Source organism: Scomber scombrus, chromosome 21 (assembly GCF_963691925.1).
Source record: "Scomber scombrus chromosome 21, fScoSco1.1, whole genome shotgun sequence".
Taxonomy (NCBI): domain Eukaryota; kingdom Metazoa; phylum Chordata; class Actinopteri; order Scombriformes; family Scombridae; genus Scomber; species Scomber scombrus.
Window position 1 is genome coordinate 24,759,002 of NC_084990.1, and position 19,633 is coordinate 24,778,634.

At 44.1% G+C, this 19,633-nt stretch overlaps 2 protein-coding genes across 8 annotated transcripts in view; one reads left to right on the forward strand and one right to left on the reverse strand.

Moving 5' to 3' along the window:
- Nucleotides 1-19,633, forward strand: part of LOC134003385 (HEAT repeat-containing protein 1-like) — a 398,094-nt gene that overhangs the window by 347,663 nt on the left and 30,798 nt on the right.
- The window catches only part of jakmip3 (Janus kinase and microtubule interacting protein 3), a 16,131-nt gene continuing 1,425 nt past the window's right edge, over nucleotides 4,928-19,633 (reverse strand). The window contains exons 3-22 of one of the 7 annotated variants that reach the window (XM_062442582.1): nucleotides 17,083-17,322; nucleotides 14,385-14,582; nucleotides 11,730-11,837; nucleotides 11,299-11,454; nucleotides 11,026-11,163; nucleotides 10,855-10,890; nucleotides 10,640-10,711; nucleotides 10,380-10,484; nucleotides 9,010-9,138; nucleotides 8,830-8,913; nucleotides 7,415-7,482; nucleotides 7,237-7,330; nucleotides 7,038-7,136; nucleotides 6,781-6,834; nucleotides 6,488-6,553; nucleotides 6,126-6,194; nucleotides 5,540-5,617; nucleotides 5,226-5,459; nucleotides 5,072-5,137; nucleotides 4,928-4,978 (exon numbers count right to left, since the gene is read on the reverse strand). In XM_062442582.1, the coding sequence (XP_062298566.1) occupies nucleotides 4,928-4,978; nucleotides 5,072-5,137; nucleotides 5,226-5,459; nucleotides 5,540-5,617; nucleotides 6,126-6,194; nucleotides 6,488-6,553; nucleotides 6,781-6,834; nucleotides 7,038-7,136; nucleotides 7,237-7,330; nucleotides 7,415-7,482; nucleotides 8,830-8,913; nucleotides 9,010-9,138; nucleotides 10,380-10,484; nucleotides 10,640-10,711; nucleotides 10,855-10,890; nucleotides 11,026-11,163; nucleotides 11,299-11,454; nucleotides 11,730-11,837; nucleotides 14,385-14,582; nucleotides 17,083-17,322 (2,145 nt within the window). Of the gene's footprint in view, nucleotides 4,979-5,071; nucleotides 5,138-5,225; nucleotides 5,460-5,539; nucleotides 5,618-6,125; nucleotides 6,195-6,487; nucleotides 6,554-6,774; nucleotides 6,835-7,037; nucleotides 7,137-7,236; nucleotides 7,331-7,414; nucleotides 7,483-8,829; nucleotides 8,914-9,009; nucleotides 9,139-10,379; nucleotides 10,485-10,639; nucleotides 10,712-10,854; nucleotides 10,891-11,025; nucleotides 11,164-11,298; nucleotides 11,455-11,729; nucleotides 11,844-14,384; nucleotides 14,583-17,082; nucleotides 17,323-19,633 lie in introns of all 7 variants that reach the window. The other 6 variants (XM_062442581.1, XM_062442579.1, XM_062442586.1 and 3 more) reach the window with 6 other exon arrangements.

Sequence of the window (19,633 nt, forward strand, 5' to 3'; positions counted from 1 at the left end):
GTTGCCCTAACCTTAACCACTGACACAAAAATCTGCTTTTTACCAATTGGGGACACACACACACACACACACACACACACATGCATGCACACACACACACACACACACACACACACACACACACACACACACACACACACACACACAGGTCAGTGCTCATTACTGTTGATGTTCTGAAGCTCTGAAGGCGCTGCCGTCTGAACTGGATTTCTTTGCCTGTCAGATTCAATTTATCTAAACACACACACACACACACACACACACACACACACACACACACACACACACACACACACACACACACACACACACACACACACATAGCCAGTGGACCGTGACATATCTCCATGTTAACATGGGGCTCAGGACATTCAGCTCCTCTCATCTATAGTTTGTTTATTTAGGTCCAAATCAGTGATGAGTTTCTTCTTTGTTGTGTTTTTGGTACAGTTTCAAACAAAATTTTAAAAAAACAAACCAAAATGCAGAAGCCGTCAGTCTGTTCATCGGTCAGAAAGGAAAGTTTGTTTGTTAGAAACAAGCGGGGAGCTCTGGTCCTCTGAAATGAGGCCAACGAGGAAGTAACTTAAAACTGCATTCTATCAAAAGGCCACCAGGGGGCGACAGTTTTGGTGTCAAAAGGACTTCCGTCTCTATACAAGTCAATGGAGAATTCACCAACTTCTCACTTGATTTCTAACCTCAGTAAACGTTTTCAAAATGTGTTTATGGTCTCAATCGCTAGTTTAAAGCCTTCTTCAATGCAGTATGATGTTCATTTGGGACATTTTGGCCTCCCTGATTTTATATGTGACGATAAAGCAGGGTATGCATTAGGGCGTGGCTACGTGGTGATTGACAGGTTGATTGGTTCACAGGTTCAGGAGGGCGCCTCATGCTCCTCCTGATGCCCATATAAGTAGAATCCCTGTTTTTATTTTTCCCAGCATGCACCTGAAATGTTCAAGATGGCGCTGCTCAGATCCGATACTATTGGCCTCCGAGCAGCAGTCCACAAACCAATGGGTGACGTCACGGATGTTACGTCCATTTTATATACAGTCTATGGTTAGAAACAGCAGATCGGATATAATATTTACAAAGGAGGTGATTTTCCGTTTCACCTTCATAACACAGACTCAGGAAAACCAAGCTGGACGTAGATCACAGAGGAAGATCAGTACAATGAGCCATGAATATATTTCCTATCAGCAGTAAAGTGCACAACTGTTATTACTGAAATAAACACAATATCTCTTTACACACTTCCTTTCAACTCTTATTCTCATCATTCACACATATTGTTATTCTGTAAGAATCATGATGAATAAAAGCTAAATCTCTCCATCACGTCTCTGATCTGATGTTTAATGAGTTTCAGCAGAAGGAAAAATGCAGCCTTCATTCGGCTGCTTCAACAGAAACTAAAAACTCTGATGAATTAAATGCACCACAGTCTTTTAAAGTAGCTGTCATTAAACCACTTCTTAAGAAGCCTACTCTTGATTCAGAGGTTCTAGCTAACTATAGGCCCATATCTAACCTCCCCTTTCTCTCTAAGATCCTCGAGAAAGCAGTTGCTAATCAGCTGTGTAACTTTCTAAATAATAACAGTTTATTTGAGGATTTTCAGTCTGGATTCAGAGCTCATCATAGTACAGAAACTGCACTGGTAAAAGTTACAAATGACCTCCTAACTTCATCAGACAATGGACTTCTCTCTGTCCTCGTCCTGTTAGATCTTAGTGCTGCCTTCAACACTATTGATCATCAAATCCTGTTAAAGAGACTTGAACATTTAATTGGTATTAAAGGAACAGCATTAAATTGGTTTAAATCCTATCTGTCAGATAGATTTCAGTTTGTAAATGTCAATGATAAATCCTCCAAGCAAACAAAAGTAAAACACGGTGTTCCTCAGGGTTCAGTGCTTGGACCAATACTATTCTCCTTATATATGCTTCCTTTAGGAAATATTATTCGGAAACACTCAATAAATTTTCATTGTTATGCAGATGACACTCAATTATATCTATCAATAAAGCCTAATGAAATCAACCAGTTAACTAAACTACAAACATGCATCAAGGACATAAAGGCCTGGATGATCTGTAACTTCCTGCTGTTAAACTCAGAAAAAACTGAAGTTATTGTGCTTGGCCCTAAACACCTTAGAAACACATTATCCAATGATATAACTACTCTGGATGGCATTACTTTGGCCTCCAGTACTACTGTAAGGAACCTAGGAGTTATATTTGACCAGGATCTGTCCTTTAATTCCCACATAAAACAAATTTCAAGGTCTGCCTATTTTCATCTGCGTAACATTTCAAAAATCAGACATATTCTGTCTCAAAATGATGCTGAAAAACTAATCCATGCATTTGTTACTTCTAGGCTGGATTATTGTAATTCATTATTATCAGGCTGCCCTAACAAGTCTCTAAAGACTCTCCAACTGGTCCAGAATGCAGCTGCACGCGTTCTGACAAAAACTAGAAAGAGAGATCACATTACTCCTATTTTAGCTTCACTGCATTGGCTTCCCATAAAATCAAGAATAGAATTTAAAATCCTTCTCCTCACTTTTAAAGCTCTTAATGGTCAGGCTCCATCATACCTTAAAGAGCTCATAGTACTTTATGTACCTACCAGAACACTGCGCTCCCAGAACGCAGGCCTACTTGTGGTACCTAGTATCTCTAAAAGTAGAATGGGAGGCAGAGCCTTCAGTTATCAGGCTCCTCTCCTGTGGAACCATCTCCCAGATTCGGTCCGGAGGGCAGACACCCTCTCTACTTTTAAGAGTAGGCTTAAAACTTTCCTTTTTGATAAAGCTTATAGTTAGCAAGCTCCTAGTTTATGCTGCTATAGGCTTAGACTGCCGGGGGACTCCTACCTCCATGATGCACTGAGCTCCTCTCTCCTCCTCTCTCTCTCTCTATCCATCCATCTATATCCAATAACATTCATGTACTATTAATGCATTCAGTAACCTACACTTCTTCCCCGGAGTTGTCTGTGCTTTCTCATCTCACAGGCAATCTGGGCCTGTAGACGTCCGGATGACAGATTCCAGTCCCGGACCTTCTAGCTTCAATGTTTATTTTCAATGTGCTACTCTCTCTCTCTCCTATTCTTCCTTTCTCTCCCCTCTACCCCAACCGGTCGAGGCAGATGGCCGCCCACTTTGAGCCTGGTTCTGCCTGAGGTTTCTTCCTGTTAAAAGGGAGTTTTTTCTTGCCATTGTCGCTAAATGCTTGCTCATGTGGGAATGTTGGGTCTCTTTATAAATTAAAACTTGAAGAGTACGGTTTAGAACCTGCTCTATGTGTAAAGTGCCTTGAGATAACTTTGTTGTGATTTGGCGCTATACAAATAAAGATTGATTGATTGATTGATTGACCTACAGAATTGCATTGACTCTTTTAGATATATAAATAATATAAAGTCATATCTATAAACACACTGATGGATTCAATCACGAAACACAAACACAGTGTTGTCATCAGTGTCCTTTCCACCTCTTTTAATCTGTAAGCACATTAAATTGTCGACTCTTCAGATGTAAACTGAGTTCAGACTCACAGATAGAAAAATATCATCTGGAATAATAAAAGTACAACTGCAGCATCCAGTTTTTAAAATGTGTTCAGTTTGTTTTGTGAACACAGAAGGACCGACGGAGGATAATTCACACAGAGAAACAAAATAAAACCGTGTCACTGAAATGATGAAAAACTGCTACAAAAAATAAAACATGAACGTGATTTTAAAATTGATCAAACTACAAAATATTGTCATAATTGTATTTAAAGACTCAGTGCTTCAGTATCAGCTGATTATCAGAAAAAGATGCCAAATGTCATATAATAGTAATAAATTATGAATAATGTGTTTTGTTTATTATTCTGTGAAATTATCCTCCAAGATTCAGTCCAGTCTAAGAAGAACTGTTATTGTACTTTCTTCCATTAGGTTGAGCCTCATCACCTGCTCTGCTGTCGGCTGGATGTCGACCAGCAGCTTCATCACAGCTGCTTCTCTCTTCATGACGGTGTTTCCTGTTTAAAGTTCAGCTCAGACGTCCTGCAGACGTCCTGCCGTCATGAAGAAGAGTTTCCTTCATCAGTTTTTGGTCCTGTGACGTGATAAGGGTTACCAGCCGTAACCTCGGTTCTGTGAGTGACTCTCAGCCAATCAGAACAAAGTTGAATTCATCTGAGGTCAGATGAGAACAGATTCTGTGTTTCAACTGTGTTTCTATGGTGATTCAACTGTGTAACCTAGCAACCACTTAGTGAACTTTACTGTGTTTCATTGAGCTGAACACTAACTCTATACTGTAGCTAACTGCGCTAACTGAGCTAACTGAGCTAACTGTAGTCCAGCACCACTTTGTGTTTGTTAGCTGCATTGCAACATTAGCTAACACTAAGCTAGTTAGCATGTTGTCTGTGATGGTTTCACTCTTCTGAAACACAACGTCCTTCTGTTACCGCGGAAACCATCCATATCTCACGCAGTGGCATTCTGGGAGTGTGTGATGGTGTAGTACAAAGAGTCAGCTGACAGCTGGGCTCTGCTCTGATTGGCTGACAGCAGCCAGAGGCGGGTGAGGTGGAGCCAACGCGCCTCGGTCCGGTGCTGCTGGTTCCAAAACCTGAAGCCGTCTGAGTCGTTGTGGGCCGATCCAGACGGAGCCGACGCTACGGAGCGATCAGCTGCTGGGTTCTGCAGGTCTGCAGACACTAAAACACAAAGATTAATAACATGATCATTTATTCTGAATCACAGTTTAACTATTAACTGACCATCAGCTACATTATTCATTTATATGTTTATTATTTTAATGTGTGTATTTATGTCTGTGATGTTCTACTCTGGAGAAGTAAACCAGCACATGGGTAAACTCACCGGCTGCTTAGGACCAGAGGATGAACGCCAAAGAGAAGAATAGAAACAGAAATAGAAACTGGAAGAAAATAAGCAAACAGCTGAGAGTTAATTCTTTGTTACCACGGCAACGGGATCAGCTGTTGAGAGTAACGAGTCGGGATTGTTTTACCTTCTCCTCCAGTTCTTTGATCTGACGCTTCTGTGCTTCTATAAATTCCTCCAGGTCCTTGTTCCTCTGAAACATAAAAGCATGGTGTTGATTTCACAGCTTCACAGGTGAGTCTGTTCTTCATGTCAGCTGAGCGTTAACGGCTGCAGCTCACCTGCTGTGTGAGCAGCAGCAGATCCATCCGCTCTCGCAGGATCTGGGAATCTCGCTCTCTCAGCTCACACATTACACTTCTTTTCCATTGGTCCATGGCTCTCCTAAGCCCCTCCCTCTCTTCCTCCGTTAGTGTTTCAGTCAGACGAGCCTCTTCCATCTTTATTCCTGCCATCCTGGAGTCCTCCTCCTGCTGCAGAGCCTCAAACAACATGGCCTCCAGCTCCAGGATCCTCTGCATCACAGAGACACGTTTAAAAAGTCAACATTGGTCCGATTCTGTTTCATCTCTTTCCACAGAGCCGTCACACTCACCTTATGAGCCTGATCCATCGATTGCTTCCTGTAGTCCAGTTCTTCATCCAGGTAACCTTTCTGTTTACTGAACAGATCCTACAGAACAACAACAGGGGTCAGAGGTCACTGCTGAGCTGCTGTTACTCACAAACCACAAACTTTCTGTTTTGCTTCTCTGGGAACCAATGAAGTGAGAAAAGTTATATTGTTAAACTATAGCCATAAAAAACGTAGTTTTTGTTGTGTCACCATGGCGATGAGGTCAGATGAACTCAGCAGTGTTTTTCTGTTTGGAGACGTTGTGGTTTAGAGGAATCTTCCATCTAAAGTCTCTTATCCACATAATGAATAAGTAGACTGGATCTCTGCTGTGAGATGATAATAACTGAGACTAGACCAGAACTTAACTCCAGATCAGAGGTGGAGGAGCTGTAGACGATCTGATGTTGAACTGTAGAAGGAGCTTCCATCAGTCATCATGTGCTAGCTGGTGTTAGAACAGCTACATCCTAGCAGAGGTCTTCACTAACACTTCAACCCTCACCAGCTGAAGTCTCTGCGATCTTAAACACCTCAAAGAAGAATTTAAAGAATCATTTTCTACCTTCTCGCTCGCGATGTCCAACATCCTCTGCTGCAGTGCGGACTTCGTCACTTCAATGGACTCCAACCACTGAGACAGACAGGTGGACAAGAAGGAGACAGTCAGCCAGACTGGCTGGACGTTACTGGTTTAAGGCAAAAAACATGATGAGATACAGTAACACCAAAACACATGAAACCAGATGGAACATGTTAATCAGTGAGCTTTGGAGCCAGGCTCGCTGTTTCCCCTGTTTACACTTATGCGGAAGTTTGTCAACTTTTAGTTTTTTTCCAGTGTGAAAAGAGCCAATAGAGAAAGAGAGTGAAGAGGGTTCGACTTCACTGTGTTTCCATCAGAATATCAGAAGGTGTGTCTGTTACCTTCTCAGCCAGAGTGAGCACCGTCCGGGCGTGAATCACCACCACCTGCTCCTCATTGGACAGATTCTGCCGTCAAATATGAAGAGCAAGACAAAAAATGTCAACAACACGTCATAAACACAACAACACGTCAACAAACGTCAACAACATGTCAACATGTCAACAACCCGTCAACAACATGTCAACACGTCAACACGTCAACATCGCGGCAACAACGCGTTAGCGACTGCTGACAATAAACACAGACTGGATGACGGACACACATGTACAAAATAAATGCAACATACACTTACGGCGTTATCGCCCAGAATGTCCAACTTCTTCATCAGCTCACTGATCACGATGTCCTGGTCAAAATTAAGACATGTTTAAATCAACAGGTGAGTTCAGGTGAGTTCAGGTCTACTCAGGTGAGTTCAGGTGTACTCAGGTGTGTTCAGTTGTACTCAGGTGTGTTCAGGTGTACTCAGGTGTGTTCAGGTGTACTCAGGTGTACCCAGGTGTGTTCAGGTGTGTTCAGGTGTACTCAGGTGTACTCAGGTGTACTCACAGTGACTCCCTCTGCCTCACAGTAGATCTGCAGAGGACTGAGGCCTTCTGGGAAATGTATTTGTTGGAAGTTAATGGCGGGCGAGCGGCGCTCCCTCTCCTGGACAGGTGAACAGGGTTGCCATAGAAACAGAGAGACAGCGTGTCATTGGCCTGCCTGTTTTAACGCCGCGTTTAAACGTCTCACTGACTGTTTTCACCTCCAGCTCCAGGATCCTGAACTCCAGCAGCTCGTTCTGGTCTCTGACGTCCTGGATGTCGTTCTGCAGCCGCAGCTCTTCACCTTCCATCTGTCTCACCTGCACCAGGAGAACCACAAATCCCATGATCGTCTCTGTCCTCACCCACCTGCAGACAACACCATCACTGAAAACACACTTCACCTTCTCCACCAACTGCTGGTTCCTCTGATACAACAGGTGCTTCTCCTCCACCCACTTCACATCCTGAGAGAGAGAGAGAGAGAGAGAGAGAGAGAGAGAGAGAGAGAGAGAGAGAGAGAGAGAGAGAGAGAGAGAGAGAGAGAGAGAGAGAGAGAGAGAGAGAGAGAGAGAGAGAGAGAGAGAGAGAGGAGTCAACAACTGAATACTATATTCATACCTCTAACAAACCTATTCTATGTTCTATGTTCTATGTTCTACGTCAGAGGTCGGTCATGTACCACAGAGAGCCAACAGGCTGCATGTTCAGCTGATAGATCATCACACCTGAGCTACAGGCTGCTGTCTCCACCCGGCTAAGTGCCCCTGTGTCTGTCTCCACCATAGACTGTATATAAGAAATGGACGTAACATCCGTGACGTCACCCATTGGTTTGTGGACTGCTGCTCGGAGGCCAATAGTATCGGATCTGAGCAGCGCCATCTTGAAAATTTCAGGTGCATGCTGGGAAAAATAAAAACATGGATTCTACTTATATGGGCATCAGGAGGAGCATGAGGCGCCCTCCTGAACCTGTGAACCAATCAACCTGTCAATCACCACGTAGCCACGCCCTAATGCATACCCTGCTTTATCGTCACATATAAAATCAGGGAGGCCAAAATGTCCCAAATGAACATCATACTGCATTGAAGAAGGCTTTAAACTAGCGATTGAGACCATAAACACATTTTGAAAACGTTTACTGAGGTTAGAAATCAAGTGAGAAGTTGGTGAATTCTCCATTGACTTGTATAGAGACGGAAGTCCTTTTGACACCAAAACGGTCGCCCCCTGGTGGCCTTTTGATAGAATGTAGTTTTAAGTTACTTCCTCGTTGGCCTCATTTCAGAGGACCAGAACTCCCCGCCTGGTTTCAACCCCACTGAGTGTCACTGTGTCTGTCTCCACCCGCCTGAGTGTCCCTGTGTTAAGATGGAGCGCAGGTGATCAGCTGATCATAGGAGACGCTGTGATTGGTTTGTCTCTTTATGGCACATGATTGGCCTCCTGTTTCTACTCTCTACAGTTTGTTCTACCTCTGCCTGGTTCTCATTGGTTCTCTGCTCCTCTGATCAGCATGAGGACGCCCAGGAGTCTTCCCTGGAACCAATCAGAATGCAGAGAATGATCTCACCTGGTCTAAGGACCAATCGTGTTGTTTGTTTCTGTTTATGTTGAGCTTCAATCTCTGATAGGCTCATCATCACCTCTGAGTCATCACTCCGACTTTGTGTGTGTTTGCATGTGTGTGCATGTGTGTGTGTGTGTGTGTGTGTGTGTGTGTGTGTGTGTCTGTGTATGTGTGTGCGTGTGCATGTGTGTGTGTACATGTGTGTGTGTGTGTGTGTGTGTGTGTGTGTGTGTGTTACCAGTCCTTGTTCTTTCAGTGCTGACTCCAGATCTTCTACTCTGGTTTGGTATTGACTGATTTCAGTGAGCAGTTGTTCTCTGGTCTGAAACAGAGTAGAACCATCAGCTGTTAGTGCCTTGCTGCTCTACAGGCAGCAGAGTGATCAGACTGATGGTGCCTTGCTCATAGGCTGTGTCACCTTGATCTCCTTCTCAGCATCGTAGTTTCCTCCGCTCGTCTCCGCCAGCAGAGCGTATGCCCGCTGCAGCGCCTGGTACTCCTGAGTCAGCTGACGGTAACGAATCTCTGTGTCCTCACGGACACAAACCTGCAACACACACCAGTCAGTGGTGCCGGGGTTATTAAAGGTCACTGAGACTTAAACTAGCAGTGACAAATGATTCAGTTAACTGAAATAAAAATAAAGATAACCCTGGTGTGTACAGTTTGGGTTTGGTATGTTTTCTTTGTTACAGTTTAGTTGCTGCAGTGGAAAAATAAAACACACTTAATGTTTTCTGCATGTTGTCGGCACATCTGCTCACAGCTGTTTCAGTCTGAGGCGACGTCACAGAGAGGGGGAGGGGGAGACCCGAAATCACTTAAACACAGAAATAACGGCACAGATTTGAACTATAATGATGGCAGGGTAACCGGGGGAACCAGGGTAACCAGGGTAACCATGACGCAGTAATTGGATTATTAAACTATCTGACAGTAATTATTTGGGTCACAGAACACAAACCATCACACCCCAAACATGCTGCAGTCTGTGTTTTATTAACCAGAACATCATCAGTACTCTGAAGCTCTGAGTGTTTGTTCATAATAAAGTCACCTAACCCTAACCCTCAACAATAAGTTGAGCTAATTTGAAATTTGTGAAAAAAATGGAAAATAAAGTCAAAGAAGACGCTTCATGCCTGACAGATACATCACAGACATCTACATTTCTATCCTGGTGGGGACCGCAACTTGACATATTAAATACCCGTGGGGACCAACTTCTGGTCCCCACAGGGACGAGCATTGGAATCAAGCTGCCTCCTGATAGGTGCAGTTATACCCACAGGATTGCTATTCCTGACTTTGTGTGAACCCCAGAGGTCACACACGGTACTACAGTGTATGAATTTCCCCGGTGGGGACCTTTCCTGACAAAGTGTGTAAGTATATTAGCATATTAGCTTCGTATTAGCATATTATTAGATGCAGTGTTAATGGTTAGGGTTTCAATCCAACATTTGTTCAAATACTGAATATGAATTGTACTGTGGCTAACAGTGATGTCAATTGTATGCTAATAGGCGTTAGCATTACGGGTCCCAACGAGGGGGGCAAAATTCAGGTTTAAAATGTATGTGTGAGTTATTGATATTTCAAGTCATTTTTTTGTTCAAACAGAATTATGATGAATTTAGGAGTTAAAATTACGTCTCTAGACCCTTTAGAAAGGGTGGAACCCAGTCAGGGGTCCCCACAAGGTAGTAAAAACGGGTATGTGTGTGTGTGTGTGTGTGTGTGTGTGTGTGCGTGTGTGCGTGTGTGTGTGCGTGTGTGTGTGTGTACCTCGTCTGGTTCAGTGTCGGGGGTTCGGTCGGTGTGAAAGGACAAAGACGATCCATCAGAGTCCACCGATGCTTCTTCATCGTAGCCATAAAATGTTTCTATGACCTGTGAACAAACACACACACACACACACACACACACACACACACACACACACACACACACACACACACACACACACACACACACACAGTGTTTTCAGCTAACCCCCGTGGAGGCGGTGGACACACAGACACAGACAGACAGACAGACAGTCTCACCCTGCAGGCTCTGAATGTTCGTTTCCTCCTGACAGTCTCCTGCCGTCTGTATCTCAGCAACATGTCTCTCTCCTGAAACACACAAACATTCTCAGTTTTCAACCCAACACCTGAACACCTGAACTCATCATCTCCTACATTACAGACAGCAGCAGTACTCAGTAACAGTTGTAGTAGTACTGGCAGTAGTGCAGGGAGTACTACTCAATACTTACGATGACATTCTTTACATAACCAGCTGTTTCCAGAGCCTGGAAAAGAGTTTAAATAAAGTTTGTTAGTAGTAAGTGTTAAAAAAAGAAGGTAGTAGGAACTTGAAGTTGTAGTAGTATTATTAGTATTATTAGTAGTATTATTATTAGTAGTAATATTATTTTTAGTCGTACCTTTGACAGGTCATCTATGATGTGCTGCTGCTCCAGAACTTGAAGTCGTAGAAACTCCATCTCTCTGTCCTCCTGGCTGTAACCATGGTAACTGCTGGAGTGGCTGCGGTCCAGGTCATTCAGCGAGCTGGGTCTCCTCTGTGGGTCGCAATAAAACACGGCTGTTACCGCGGTAACCGCTGACAGTGGGGGCTACAAACTGGTGTAATTGGTTGAACTGGGACAGAACCAGCACTCTGTTGTGGGGCTCAGGAGAACAGGGTCAGGGGTTACCATAGTTACCATCTCCATGTTCTCCTGGGTGACGAAGCGGAGCTTGTTGTCGAGGCGACGCAGAGAGAGGGCCTGTTCTTCATTCTTCCTGCTCAGACGCTTGTTTTTGTCCAGAAGAGGAAGAAACTGACTCTCTGCCTCCCTCAGCCTCTTCAGCTGCTCACACACACAAACACACCTCATACTACACTGATATATAATACATTAAATATATATGATACACCAGTTATATTACACTGATATATAATACATAAAATATATATAATACACCAGTTATATTACACTGATATATAATACATAAAATATACATAATACAGAAAATGTATCAAATACATAAAACATGCAAAATAAAACACAGAATACACAAAAATACATTAAAAACTAAAATATATTAAACACAGAAAGTATAACAGCAGTAAACAGAGAGTTACCAGTTCGTTGCGTTCTTCAGACAGCAGAGCGTTTCTATCCTCCAGCTTCCTGACGACGGAGCTGAGCTCAGCGATCTTCAACTGGAACCTCCGAGTGTCCCGATCCTCCTGAGTCTACACACACACACACACACGCACGCACGCACACACACACACACGCACACACACACACACACACGCACACACACGCACACACACGCACACATATATAAAATCATATTACATCATGCGTGTTCATGCAGAGTGAAGAAGAGACATTATAGACATGCTGACAGGTTTTATATAGTTTATATATTAAAGCTGTGATGATAAATCAATCAGTTGTTGTCACTATGAAAATATATTTATACACTGAACAAAAATATAAATGCAACACTTTTGTTTTTGCTCCATTTTTCATGAGCTGAACTCAAAGATCTAAAACATTGTCTTTATACACAAAAGACCTGTTTCTCTCAAATATTGTTCACAGATCTGTCTAAATGTGTGTTAGTGAGCACTTCTCCTCTGCTCAGATATCCATCCCACCTCACAGGTGTGGCAGATCAAGATGCTGATTAGACAGCAGGTGTGTCTTAGGCTGGCAGCAATAAAAGGCCACTCTGAAATGTGCATGTTGGCTTTATTGAGGAGGTCTGGGGGGGTCAGAAAACCAGTCGGTATCTGGTGTGAGCACCATTTACCTAACCCTGCTAACCCATCTCCTTCACATAGAGTCGATCAGGTTATTGATTGTGGCCTCCTAACGATATCCAGCAACTTCACACAGGTTGAAGAGGAGTGGACCAACATTCACCAACCTGATCAACTCTATGGGAAGGAAATGGGTTAATAGGGTTAGGGTTGGGCAAATGGTGGTCACACCAGATTTTTGTTCAGTGTATAAATATATATAATAATGGAATCATTGTTTAAAGAGGAAATGTTTTGAGGACTTTGGGAAGCATCGATCCATAAGTTGCAGCTCTAATTATATATAAGTGTGGTCACATGACCTGACGAACATGACTGTGGCAAACTGTATGTATGAACAGTATGTAAAGGGTTAACAGTTCTCACAGTTCATGACTTCCTGCAGCTCTGTTTTCTCTGTGTGAGAAACAGTTGATCTACTTGGTGTCTGGCTCCCTCTGTTGGATCTGTTGGACATCACATGTTCCTGTCACTGATGCTCATCACACATACAGTATTTCCTGTTTGCTCCTGAGACTGAGGAACTCTTCTGTTGGCTTCCCAGCTCAGCTTCACTGTCTGCTATCATCAATCCAATGTTAATGTTTTCACAATCATATTTCATCACAACCTGCTTTGGAGCTTTAACTGGTGCAGGGTTGCCTCCAGGTGGGGAGCTCCGGTCCTCTAAAATGATGCCAACGTGGAAGTAACTTAAAACTGCATTTTATCAAAAGGCCACCAGGGGGCGACCGTCCGAGCAGCAGTCCACAAACCAATGGGTAACGTCACAGATGTTACGTCCATTTCTTATATATAGTCTATGGTTGCCTCACATATCACTTAAAAGAAAAGACAAATCCAGCTGTTTGGCAGTAGCATTGCCGGCCCACTAGATGGCGATATGTCTCGTATATCTACTGTTAACCATTTAAAGGTCTCACCTGGTTTTAAAAGGATAAACATGGACATTTTGCAACTGGTTCCAAAGTGTTAAGTAAAGGACGTGAGTGCTTCATCATGTGTTCAACCTCAACCTGCACAGTCACATCCGTCCCATGTGAGATGAACACCGCCTCAACAACTTCCTATTAACACCTTTACTGTTGTATGATTATTGAGCTGGTCTCATGAGGTTTGTCATTTCACAGCATATATATGTTAAATGTGGGTTTAATCACACTGAACGTCCATGTTTTTGTTTTTCAGGCACTAACGTAACATTCAGGTTGATGAGTCGCAGCTTTCAGACAACTGAAGAAAAACATCTGGTCTCATTCTCACACTGATGACAGGAGCTAACATGCAGGGAGACATTCACACATTCAAACACCAATGGGAGCAGTTTGGGGTTCAGTACCAGTGTTCCCATTGGTGGACGACTCTACTTCCTGAGTCACAGCCGCCCGTATAAAATAAATGGTAAATGGACTGTACTTATATAGCGCCTTTCTAGTCTTTTCGACCACTAAAAGCGCTTTACACTACAACTCATTCACCCCATTCACACACATTCATACACTGACGGCAGGAGCTATCATGCAGGGAGCCAACCTGCACATCAGAGGAAGTTAACCATTCATACACATTCATACACCGTTGGCACAGCAACGGGAGCAATTTGGGGTTAAGTGTCTTGCCCAAGGACACATCGACATGTGGACTGGAGGAGCCGGGAATCGAACCGCCAATCTTCCAATTGGAGGACGACTGCTCTACCTCCTGAGCCACAGCCGCCCGTAAAAAAAAAAAAAGGTGTCATTTTCGTGTGTGTGCACAGCATAGGAAATAAATGTTCCAATTGCAAAAATAAAAAATGGAAGTTGTTTGTTCTCTGACTGAGCGACAGGTAAAAGTCTGAGTCATGCAGGTGTGGTCATGTGTCTGATGATGTCATAACGAGCTGACGTGATGTCATGGTGGAGTAAACATGAGGTGAGCAGGAACATGCAGTTTGTACAAGCAGGAAGAGGCGGGGCTTACAATATGAGGAGCAGGGTTAGGGGTGGAGTTAGGGGCGTGGCCGGGATTTAGCCCCGCCCTCTGTGCGTCTCTCAGGGCTGCGATTTGCTGCTCGGCAGCCTGAGTCTGCAGCTGCAGGCGGTGGGCGTGGCCAGCCTGAAGCCCCAACGCTTTATCCAATACACTGACAGCTCTGTCCTTCAGCTTTATCTCATCCATCTGCACACAGGTAGACAGACAGGTAAGGGGCGGGGTTAGTCAGGTAAGGGGCGGGGTTAGTCAGACATTCAGGTAGACAGACAGGTAAGGGGCGGGGTTAGACAGACATACAGGTAGACAGACAGGTAAGGGGCGGGGTCAGACAGACAGGTAAGGGGCGGGATCAGACAGACAGGTAAGGGGCGGGGTTAGACAGACAGGTAAGGGGCGGGGTCAGACAGACAGGTAAGGGGCGGGGTTAGACAGACAGGTAAGGGGCGGGGTTAGACAGACAAAAGTTAGGCAGATGGGTAAAAGATGTGATTAAGCAAATACACAGGTGGACACACAGGTAGACAGACAGGTAAGGGGCGGGGTTAGACAGACAGGTAAGGGGCAGGGTTAGACAGACAGGTAAGGGGCGGGGTTAGACAGACAAAAGTTAGGCAGATGGGTAAAAGATGTGATTAAGCAAATACACAGGTGGACACACAGGTAGACAGACAGGTAAGGGGCGGGGTTAGACAGACAGGTAAGGGGCGGGGTTAGTCAGACACACAGGTGGACAGACAGGTAAGGGGCGGGGTTAGTCAGACACACAGGTGGACAGACAGGTAAGGGGCGGGGTTAGTCAGACACACAGGTGGACAGACAGGTAAGGGGCGGGGTTTGCTTTCTTTTCTCTGCTTGAATTACAAACTCTGACACAGTTTGAGATTCTGTGAATAATAATAATAATAATAATAATAATAATAATAATGATAATAATAATAATAATAATAATAATAATAATAATAATAATAATGATAATAATAATAATAATAATAATAATAATAATAATAATAATAATAATGATAATAATAATAATAATAATAATAATAATAATAATAATAATAATAGTATTCATGAATCTGAAATATTTATCAGGTGGACATTTATCTCTGTGACTCTGATAAAGCTCAGGTGTGTCAGTCTGTCAGGTTCGTACCGTACAGCCAGTGGAATGATTTAAGGATTACCAGAAGAAGAAGAAGTCAATCATATGTGGAGTTCTGACTGTACACGGGACATCGGAGGCGACATGTTGGTGTTTATTTATAAACCTGATGTCAATTACTATAAACCAAAAAAACTGCAAAAAACCATGTATGTATATATCAAATATATATAAAACGCTGCGTATAAAACTTTAAAGAATTATAAACAAATATAAACAAATATCAGCCAACACGCTGATACTGATTTATCTATCTAGGCCAGTACCGGCTGATATTATGGATCTGACTCCACACAGAAGAGCTTTCTTTTAAACAGACAGAGGACACATGTAACAGCACTGACACACAGATCCTCTGTTGTCATATAGAAGTCACATGACTGTCTCCGCTGGTACTATCCTCTCTGTCTGCAGCTGGAACATCTGGATGCTATCCTCTCTGTCTGCAGCTGGAACATCTGGATGCTATCCTCTCTGTCTGCAGCTGGAACATCTGGATGCTATCCTCTCTGTCTGCAGCTGGAACATCTGGATGCTATCCTCTCTGTCTGCAGCTGGAACATCTGCATCAAACTCATCTGTTTCACGTCTTCCATCTGAATCTCTTACTTTATATTTTACTTTTTATTTTTCTCAACACATTGAGTGAAAGTGAAGTGAGACGCTGTAGTTTGGTGTGTGAGGCTGTGTCGTATCATCCTTCTTTCCTCCCTCCCTTCCTTCCTTCTCTCTTTCCTTCCTCCCTCCCTCCTTCTTTCCTTCCCTCCTTCCTTCCTTCCTACCCTCCATCCCTTCCTTCTTTCCTCTGTCCTTCTTTCCTTCCTTCCTCCCTCCTTTCCTTCCTTCCTCCCTCCTTTCCTTCCTTCCTCCTCCCTTCCTTTCCTCCCTTCCTTCCTTCGCTCCTTCCTCCCTCCTTTCCTTCCTTCCTCCTCCCTTCCTTCCCTCCTTCCTTCCTTCGTCCTCCCTTCCTTTCCTTCCTTCCTTGACTCGAGGACAACAGGAGGGTTAAAAAGACAGTGGACACATGTAACAGCACTGACACTAGTTCGGTGTGTGAGTCGTATCAGTCTGTGTTTGCCTCTCACAGTCTCACAGCTGTGTGTGTTGTATTGTTCCAGTCTGTGGAGCTCAGCCAGTCTTTGTTCTTTCATGTGTTCATGTTAATAATCATCTGTTCATTCATTCATTCATCAGAGTCCATCAGTAGGAAGTCCGCTCTCACTTTCATCTTCATTAGCTAACTTCTTGTTTTTGTGTATGTTCCCCAATATGCTGCTCTACAACCCAAACATGACCCACAGTCACATGCATGTTAACGGTTGTGTGTGTGTATGTGTGTGTGTGTGTGTGTGTGTGTGTGTGTGTGTGTGTGTATGTCTGTGTGTGTCTGTGTGTGTGTGTGTGTGTGTGTGTGTGTGTGTGTGTGTGTCTGTGTGTGTGTGTGTGTGTGTGTGTGTGTGTGTGTGTGTGTGTGTGTGTGTGTGTGTGTGTGTGTGTGTGTGTGTGTGTGTGTGTGTGTCATACCAGTCGGCGGATCTCCCTCTCACAGTCTCTCTTGGTTCTGTTCAGCTCCTCCTGGTGCTGGTGATGAGCGGATCGTAGTTCGGCTGCTCGGGCCTGGGAGGCCTGCTGAGCCGATGCCAGAGCCTCGTCCGCTCCCCTCTTTGCTCCTCGCAGCTCGTGGACTTCCTGCTGGAGGCGACAGCGCTCCGCCTCCCAGCTCCTCTTCGTCTCCTCCACATCTGCCATCAGGGCGCTTCTGACCTGAAGAACCAGACAAAGACTGTTAGAGATTCACCTGAGGAGGAGTTCAGTTCCCCTTCACATCAATCTGTCAATCTTTATTTATAAAGAGCCAAATCACAACTAAAGTCATCTCAAGGCTCTTTACACACAGAGCAGGTCTAGACTGTCGTCCTCCCGGGTCAAATTGACCCCGTCTGTTTTGACTGTTATTTCTTTCCTCCCTTCCTTCCTTCCGTCTGTCCTTCCTCCCTCCCTCCTTCTCTCTTTCTTACCTTCCTCTCTCTTTCCTCCCTTCCTTCTTTCCTTCCTCCATCCCCCTTTCTTCCTTCCTTCCGTCCTTCCTTCTTTCCTCCATCCCTCCTTCTCTCTTTCTTTCCTCCCCCTACCTTCCTCCCTTCCCCTGTCCTTCTTTCCTTCCTTCCTCCCTTCCTTTCTCGCTCCCACCCTCCCTCCTTCCTTTCTCCCTCCTTTCCTTCCTTCTTCCTCCCTTCCTTCCTCCCTCCTTTCCTCCCATCTTCCTTCCTTCCTCCCTTCCTTCCTCCCTCCTTTCCTTCCTTCTTCCTCCCTTCCTTCCTCCTTTCTTTCCTTCTTCCTCCCTTCCTTCCTTCCTCCCTCCTTTCCTTCCGTCTTCCTTCCTTACTTCCTTCCTTCCTTCTTCCCTCCTTCCCTTCCTTCTTCCTTCTTCCTTCCTCCCTCTCTCCTTCCCTTCTTCCTTCCTCCCTCCTTTCTTTCCTTCTTCCTCCCTTCCTTCCTTGACTCGAGGACAACAGGACGGTTAAAATGAATTTAAAGTGACCCAACATTCCCACATGAGCAGCACTTAGCGACAGTGGCATCTCTGAGAATTGCTTTGGGTCTGTTGTTAGGGGCAACGGGTCATGGTGGGGTCACCAAAGGCAGAAAACCCGACGAAGAGAAAAACCAGGACTAGAAGTCTATTTGGGACACGAGAGAGAACACAAACACTGGCAGCAGCCTGATGCGCTATAAATAAATCTGATCAATTAACAAACAGCTGCAGCAGGAAAGAGCAGCTCTATTATAATAATAATACATTAAGAATGAATGTAATGTCATAGAAATAAAAATAATTTGTTTACATGCTTCAAAACACAAATGTATGACATAATAATAATAATAATAATAAATAATAATAATAATAATAAGGTTTTGGATGTACTGGAGTTCATTGAGTTTTTGAGGAGGAGCCGAAGAGATGCTGTTACAGTAGTCTAGGCGGGGGGTGATGGAGGAGTGAATGAAGGTTTCAAAGGTGGAGAAAGAGAGAGAGAGATGGGAGGAGACGGGTAATGTAGAGGAGGCGGAAGAATGCAGGTTATTAGATTGATGTGAAGTTCGAATGTGAGGTTTGTGTCGTTTATCACGCTGAGGTGGATGTGAGGGAAGGGAGACAGGGGGAGTTTTCAATGGTGATGGAGAGGTGAGGGGACTCCGTTAGGGATTTGGGGCCAATAAGACATGTAATGATACACCATATAATAACTTAAAATCCTATTCCACTTCCTGTACCAACAACACAACCTTCTGAAGCCAACTGGGTCTTAAATAGACAACTGTAACCTGTTTATTCTTATACAGTATAAATCTTTTAGACGACTGATTTTAAAAACCTTGTTCTTCCTTTATTTCTACTCGTTCTCCTCTCTTATGATCACAGCTGATCGCCTATACTTGGACATACTGACATAAAGATCCAAGACCCACAGCAAAAAAAGAAGACCCAACTCGACCCAATTAAAGTAAGTAGAATTTGGCCCTGGTCTGATCTTAGTTCCTCAGATCCGATTGGACCCATGAAGACTCTAAACACCAGAAAACTTGGCGGCTGGTCCTTCACTTACTTTACATTTACATTTTGTCATTTGGTTTTTATCCAAAGCGACTTACAAGCAAGGCGAGACAATCAAGTGTTAGAGGACAGAGACTCAGAAAGAATCATTGCACAAATTCACAAGTAGCTGACCAGAACCAAGCGCTCTGCAGAGGTTTAACTGTGCATGCTGGGAGTCAAGCCAGGAGTGAGTTGCAGTAGTCCGGTCATGAGGTTACCAGCAGCTCTGCAGCAGACATGACCAAGAGACTACAGCAATGTGTTGCTGCACTCATGGGGACCACTCAGGCACAGCTGGCGGAAATGACATGTGGGGACTGATCAAAATGCTGGAGGGTAGGACCAGGACACAAAAAACGCCTCTATGAAAAACAGCACCGATCTGATGTAGAAGGAGCCGGAGTATAAAAACCAGATCACAGGATCAGGGCTGGACAGTGTCATAAGTCCCGTTTCCATTAAAGAAGTTCTAGGTAA